Source organism: Heteronotia binoei, chromosome 14 (genome assembly GCF_032191835.1).
Source record: "Heteronotia binoei isolate CCM8104 ecotype False Entrance Well chromosome 14, APGP_CSIRO_Hbin_v1, whole genome shotgun sequence".
Taxonomy (NCBI): domain Eukaryota; kingdom Metazoa; phylum Chordata; class Lepidosauria; order Squamata; family Gekkonidae; genus Heteronotia; species Heteronotia binoei.
The window spans coordinates 21,329,237-21,336,227 of record NC_083236.1 but is presented as its reverse complement, the minus strand read 5'-3'; the positions used below and the strand labels follow the sequence as shown (position 1 = coordinate 21,336,227).

General features: G+C 44.6%; 1 protein-coding gene across 1 annotated transcript in view; it reads left to right on the top strand.

Moving 5' to 3' along the window:
* The first annotated feature begins 294 nt into the window (after positions 1 to 294).
* TTC38 (tetratricopeptide repeat domain 38) overlaps positions 295 to 6,991 on the top strand; it is a 28,556-nt gene continuing 21,859 nt past the window's right edge. Inside the window, exons 1-3 of the mRNA XM_060254145.1 lie at positions 295 to 342; positions 3,007 to 3,084; positions 4,412 to 4,493. Of these exons, the coding sequence (XP_060110128.1) occupies positions 319 to 342; positions 3,007 to 3,084; positions 4,412 to 4,493 (184 nt within the window). The 5' untranslated portion in view covers positions 295 to 318. The remainder of the gene's footprint in view (positions 343 to 3,006; positions 3,085 to 4,411; positions 4,494 to 6,991) is intronic.

Below are 6,991 nucleotides of genomic sequence, written 5' to 3'. Positions count from 1 at the left end.
CTGAGTTTGCAACCAGTGCAGTAATCCCTGGATTTCTGCTCAGTGTCCCAGATGTTCTGCCATGCACCTCTGATCTCCCCAAAAAATGTGAGCGGGAAAAAAACAAACAAACCCTGCCATTGAAAACGGGCCAAGGCGGGGAAGGGGCGGTCTTGCGTAATGCCATCCTGGCAGCTCTGGGGCGGCGCCTCTGTGTTGCTTTCTGGGCGGGCAGAAGGTGTCTCCCTTGTCCCGAGGCTCTTCCGGGGCCGGAAGGGGAATAAAGGGAGAGTGTGGCAAACACGCCTTCCCAGTCGAGCCAAAGGGCCGCCGGAGGACATGGCGTCGTGGAGAGACTGCAAGGTGACGGCGGGGAGGGTCTCTCTCCGGCCCCGCGGTGGGGCTCCAGAGAGCGTTCCTCGGCTGGCGGGAAGCTGCTGGGCAGCGTCTGGTTCTGCGGGGCGGCTCTGGAGTGTGCCTGGGGGTTGGGGGGCCGTCGAGGCTCCGGGCCGCGAGCGATTTGACGCGGGAAGGACTCCCGGGCTGCTTTCGCACACACTAAATAATGCACTTTCAATGGGGAGGGACGGTGGCTCAGTCTGGGTAGAGCATCTGCTTGGGAAGCAGAGGTCCCTCCCAGGTTCAGTCCTCGGCATCTCCAATTTAAAAGGGTCCAGGCAAGTAGGCGTGAAAAACCTGAGACCCTGGAGAGCCGCTGCCAGTCTGAGTAGACAAGACTGCCTTTGATGGACCCGAGGGGGGGGGAAGGGGGGTCTGATTCAGTAGAAGGCAGCTTCATATGTTCATATATATTCAGAATCCACGTTCACCGGGGCTTTCCCGCCTGCTTATTGACCTCTCGAAAGCGCGGCAGGCGCTGAGGATGCTCTCGCAGACGGTTGTGCAGCCAAGGGCCAGCGGCCGTGGGGTGAGGAGGAGAGCAGGGAATGGCTCTCGGCCTGCAGCGCCTTTGGCCGGAATCTCTCTGAAATGCTGGGCTCCAAAGTGCATGTTTGTAGCGCCACTGACCGGAGCTGCAGCCCTCTCAGATCTCGTCAGTCTCTCATAAACAGGAAAAGCAAAATAAAACAATAATCCAATGGTATTGTCTCATAAAAGTTCATGCCGAAATCAAGATTGTTAGTCTCTTCAGGTGTCTGTTCTATTTTACATCGTGCCAGTGTGCATCTATGGAGAAGATATGCCTACACAGAAGCTTAAATGCATCTGTGTGAGTTTAGTTTTGAAAGACTGCAGATTTTTCCCAGTTCTCCAGGAGTGGAAATATGCCCCACAAGTTTCTAGTATTAGGTTATAAATCCTAATTCCAGTGAGGCAAACTTGCTCATCCGCTTTTAACACCACCCGGGGAATGCACTTTTGCAGAAACTAGATTTAAAATCTTATATGTCACTTCCTCTGTCAGAATGGTCTCTGTGAACAAACGTGATTAGGAGATAGCCCCCCTCTCCCAATTCCTGGTTGTTGCAGAAATCTTTCTTTTAATATACTTTTAAGAAGTCAGTGGGCCTTGTTCATGGATTTGAAGCGAGTTCAGTTAGAGATGATTACAGGCTGAACTTTCCCCTGTGTGCAGTTGCCAGCGTTGTTACTAGCACAGGTATGCATGCACTAAAAGGATAAAGTTCAAAGTCACTGGATTCAAATTTTTTTCCCTGTATAGAGTTGTTCCAATCTAAACCCATTGATTTCAGAGTGACTGCATAGGATTACACTGTTAGTTGCTTCCTTCCGAAAAAGCCGGACTTAATGCTGGGGGGGGGGGGGGGAGGAAGGGAGAGAGAAGAGCTAGTGGTTGATTATGCCATTGAAGCAGGGACAGTTTAGAGGAGACAGGAAAAGCACACACCCCAAAGAAGGAGGGAAAGCCTGCCATGCCAGCTGGGCAGGATGAGGCTGGTGCTGGCCTGTCCGTCGCTGGGTGGGGCAGGACCAGGTGAGGCTGGGTATGTGTAGATTGTGTATGATATTCTCTTTGGGCCTGGACAACCGCCCCCCCCCCCCCCAGTGTCAGCAGCCCACTGGGACTTTTCTTGGTGGCCCTGATGGCCAATCTGCCTCTGCCTTTAAAGCTAGTTGTAAAAACCACAGTGATCCGAAGGGCAGAGAACATTCAGTCTTCACTGTAAGTGGTTGCCTAAGGCAATGGATTTGTGATCCTATTAAGGGTAGTAAAATCCAACACCTGAATTTATATGTTACTTTTTATTAGGACCTATGCGCAAGCTTTTGATTTCCCCAGAAGGCTTCATCAGGCCAGATGTTAAAATAAAATGGGGTGAGGGAGAGAGAAACATAACTTTCAGGAGGATCACGGTGTTCCTGTCTCTCTGTGCTGGTGATGCTCTGAAGACTTCAATGGGCACAAGGCGTGGCTAGTGGATATCAAATTGAATTTCGACACGCTCTGAAAAAGAAGCAAAGATGGAAGCTCTCCAGATGAAAGTATAAAAAACATATTAAACAGACTTATTAAATGTTATCTCAGAGGGTTGTAGAACACTGGAATTTACAACTGAGTAGACATGAATAGGGCTATCTTTTTCTGAGGATGACATTTTTCTTGGTAAATGTGCTTTAATAAAAAAAAGGCTAATTTTTAAAGGGGACACGCAACATCACATTGTTTGCATTCAGAACTGTAATTGTTCTGTACAACAAAAACATGTTTCTGGTTGCTGTATCACACAAAATATGCTCACGTTCTTGAGAAATCTTCTGGGCTATCAGAGTTAATGGCATGGTTTGCATCGCCTGTCAAAGGGCAGGTTTGCACAAGGCTCAAAAGCAATAAAAGTCCCATGTATAACAGTGCCAGATTCTACACAACACATGTTGTATGCTTAAATTCATTTTGCATGTATTTTAATTTCTGCCAAATTTTTGTTTTTGTTTGAAACACAGATGTGAACAGATTCGCCTCTTCCCTTGGCTTCGAAATTTCCATTAATGTTCTGTCTTCATCAGAAACAACATACACATTGTACTCTTTTGTGTCTTCCATAGGCTTGGCAGGATGCTGGACTCGTCCTTTCCACCACAAGTAATGAGGCTTGTAAAATGTTTGATGCCACACTTACTCAGGTAGGAATGATGAAGAGATTATTGGAGAAGTTAACAGACATAAATCAATCTGTATTTAGTTCCAGCTGATTGTCTCCTGTGGATGCTGTCTGCAGATTTCTCCACATAAAGGGGGAAGGGAAGTTACCCTAAGAAAAGGGGTCCCTCTCATGCATGTGACCATCCACATGACTAACCATCTTCAACATGTAAATTATAGCGTGATAAATGAACCTAATATGTAGTTGCACCACTTTTAGATTATTTAATATAGAAAGGGATTTCCTTTCAATTTAATGGAGCTTCCATGAATTTACAATCCAGAGTCCTGATTAGGTGAATGCTTATGTAGTTTCCATTATACTGTAGCATCTGTTGTTCCCTGAATCTCAAATATTTAAGTAGGATGTTTAAGGAAATTCTTCTGTGGGCAGTTCATAGAATCATAGAGTTGGAAGGGTCATCTAGTCCAACCCCCTGCACCATGCAGGAAATTCGCAAATACCTCCCCCTAAGTTCATAGGATCAGCTTTGCTGTCAGATGGCCTTCTAGCCTCTGTTTAAACATCTCCAAGGAAGAAGAGCTGACCACCTCCCGAGGAAGCCTATCCCACTGAGAAACTGCTCTGTCAGGAAGTTCATCCTAATGTTGAGCCAGAAACTCTTCTGATTTTAATTTCAACCCATTGGTTCTTGTCCTACCTTCTAGGGCAACAGAAAACAATTCCACACCATCCTCTATATGACAGCCCTTCAAGTACTTGAAGATGGTCATCATATCACGTCTCAGCCACCTCTTCTTCAGGCTAAACATGCCCAGCTCCTTCAACATTTCTTCATAGGACTTGGTCTCCAGACCCCTCACCATCTTTGTTGCCATCTTTCCTTTCCTTAACCCCACTGTATGCACAGTTGTATATTAGGTAGCCATTAATTCTTCTGATTCATCGGAAATGGCCTTGGGAACACAACCCAAAAGGCGACATAGTTGGCTAATCCATTCTATGTACTTGCAACCCCAGCCGGGGGTTTTCAAGGCAGGTGAGGAGCAGAGGTGGTTTGCCATTGCCTTCCTCTACAGAGTCTTCCTTGGCGGTCTCCCTTCCAAGTACTAACACTGCTTATCTTCCATGATCTGACCAGATCAGGCTGCATCCAACCATTCCACATCCCAGTCCATTCCAGTGATTGGACAAGCAGAACTTAGGTCTGTTAGTAATGCTATAATTGAATTGAACAAAGAAAGTGTTCTTAAGAATGTCCCCCTTGATTTCCACATATATTGAAAGCTGAAAATGCAGTTTTCTGCATAGATTCTTAACGAGGTGCATTCTCTTTGTGGTTGCAGTACACAAAATGGACAAACGATAAAAGTCTAGGAGGCATTGAAGGATCTCTCTCAAAATTAGAAGCAGCTGATCCAAATTTTAGTAAGTAATTTTTAGAATGAAGTGAACTTACCTGACATGGAAATCTTGCTTTCCCGTGCTGCAAAATGTAAACATATGGTCAAAGAAAGCTTTCACAAAAGCGCAAGAAAGATTTAATGGGTCAATGAAACAATTGTTGGATTAGGGTGCACCAACATTCACAATGCATTTTGCAAGCTTTTGGGGATACAGAACTTATATTCTGGATGGATTGGCAAGAAAAGATAGTGAAATATATGCATGTAGCGCAAAAAACTTTCAAAACTCAGATGGGTTATGAAGTTGCACTTTTCTTTGCCAAATGAATGTTCCTGTCTTAAAAAGTTATGGAAGAGAAAGCCTGAGCTAGAGTGAATGGAATGTTCTCCATATATCTCCTCACAACTGCTTTTAATTGCTCTCGCCTTTTTTCTTTCTCCTTTGGTTTATTTTGCATTTCCTGCAGAGGGCATGGCACTGTTCCTTGTCTTCCTTTTTTTGTGGTTTTCCTTTTTCCCTTCCCATCTGCTCACTTGTGGCCCAGCAGGTATCTTTAACAAGAGGCCACAGTGGTGGGGGCAAACCCTATCACCAAACAATTATGATTGTTGCTAGGTGAAGAGACATAAAGTTGACTCTTGCGGTATTTTGGGTTTAGTGCTTGACATTTTTGAGCAAAGCTGGATTTTTCTGCAGCACAGTTACCATTTGGGGTACATGCTGGAATGAAATGTGCTTGTTGTGCTTATCCATAACGCATCATTTCATGATTTCCTGTGTGAGAAACTTTTATGTGACACATGAAGCTGTGTTATGCTGAATCAGACCATTCAGATCTGTATTCTACTCAGATTGGCAGCATGCTCTCTAGGCTTTCAGGCAAAGGTCTTTCATATCTCTCCCACCTGATCCTTTTAATTGGAGATGCTGGAGATTGAACGTGGTGCCTTCTGTGGGCCAAGCAGATGTTCTCCCACTGAGCCTTGGCCCTCACAAATGCTTCCATTGTAGTCATGCTCATAAGCAAGGCTTTTTTCCCCCAGCAGGAACGCACAGGAATGCGTTCTGGCTGGCTTGGCATCAGGAGGTGTGGCCTAATATATACAAATGAGTTCCTGCTGGGCTTTTTCTACAAAAAACCCCTTCTCATAAGTTCTGGTGAGTTGCAGGGAAGCAAGCAGCAGCTGTACAGACTATTCCCCTGCCTATTTCTTGAGTAGTTCCTGCTCTCGCAGTAGAATGCAGGCTCAGCTTGTTGTATTTACCCGCTTCAGCCACAGAAGGCAACATAAAGCATTTTTCTGTGAGCTTCGTTTCTTGCCAGAGTCTGTTGGGCTTTCTGATCAGTCTCTAGTTTCACCTCCTGTCTTATACAGATACCAGAATTTTGAACCCCAGGCTTGGCACTCATGTTGTAACTTAGAGCAGTAAACCTGATATACTTGTTTACTGCATCTCAGAAGCTTTAAAAACAATTGACACTCCTTAAGTGTTAAGTGGAAGATTTTAGAATTCATCTCCTCTTTCTTTATCATGTGTGGGTTCCCTGCTTCCATTGATGAGCCCCCAAGCTCAGTTTTTGCCTAGACATTCTTATCTCACTGTTCTTTGTAAGGGGCTCAGGCTGCCATACATAATCCCCACCCCCCTTTTATCCTTACATCAGCCCTGTTTAGTAGGCTAGGCTGAGAGAGAGTGGCCCAAAGTCACATGCTTCTTGAAATGTGGAGGTTCGAACCCAGCTCTTATGCACTAGTCCACTAACCAGTATACCATAATGGCTCTTTATTCAAAGAAGTCTTTAAACCAGATGAAGATGCCAGGATTACTGATCCTGTACATCAAACTGAAAAGTCTGTTACGTTGCATGAGGGCTTAAGGCTACCAAATACTGCCTACATCAGGAGGAAGGCTTCTTCTGCTTTGAATATGGGCGGTGCAGCCCATGAACTTTGGCTCAGAACATTCCAATTAAACTCAAGAAATGCCAGGCACTCATTCCAAAATACTGGCTTTTGCACAAAAAGATTCTGGTAGTTCCCAGCTCTTAAAAAAAAAAGTTTAGTTGTCATGTTTGCACAAATAAAAGTAAAAGATAAAGCAAAAACGATGTTTTATAGCACCAGGTATTGGTCTGAAGCAATATGGTTATAAGAAAATAAAGTTTCCTCCCTTTCTGGGTCATGAGTTCCTTTTGTATGTTTTATTTGATCTTTCCTGAAGTCCTGCGGTAGGGCAGTGCATGGCTTGTTTGTTTTTTAAAATGTTCTAATGCTGTCTGTAACTAGATTGGCCCGCTGGCTGATCTAGTTTGCTGACAGTTGTAATTTTGGAATTTTTATTCCAAGCCCACAAACTTGGATGAACTCTCTGAAATCTTTTGTCCTTTCAAGGAGAGGGGGGGAAAAAGAAATTAAGTGAGACACAGCTCTAATGTTCTTAAGTATTTTCTGCTTCATTGAAATGCACAAAGTAATTAGTGGTCCTTTGGTCATGCTTAAATGAAGAATTTTGGCATC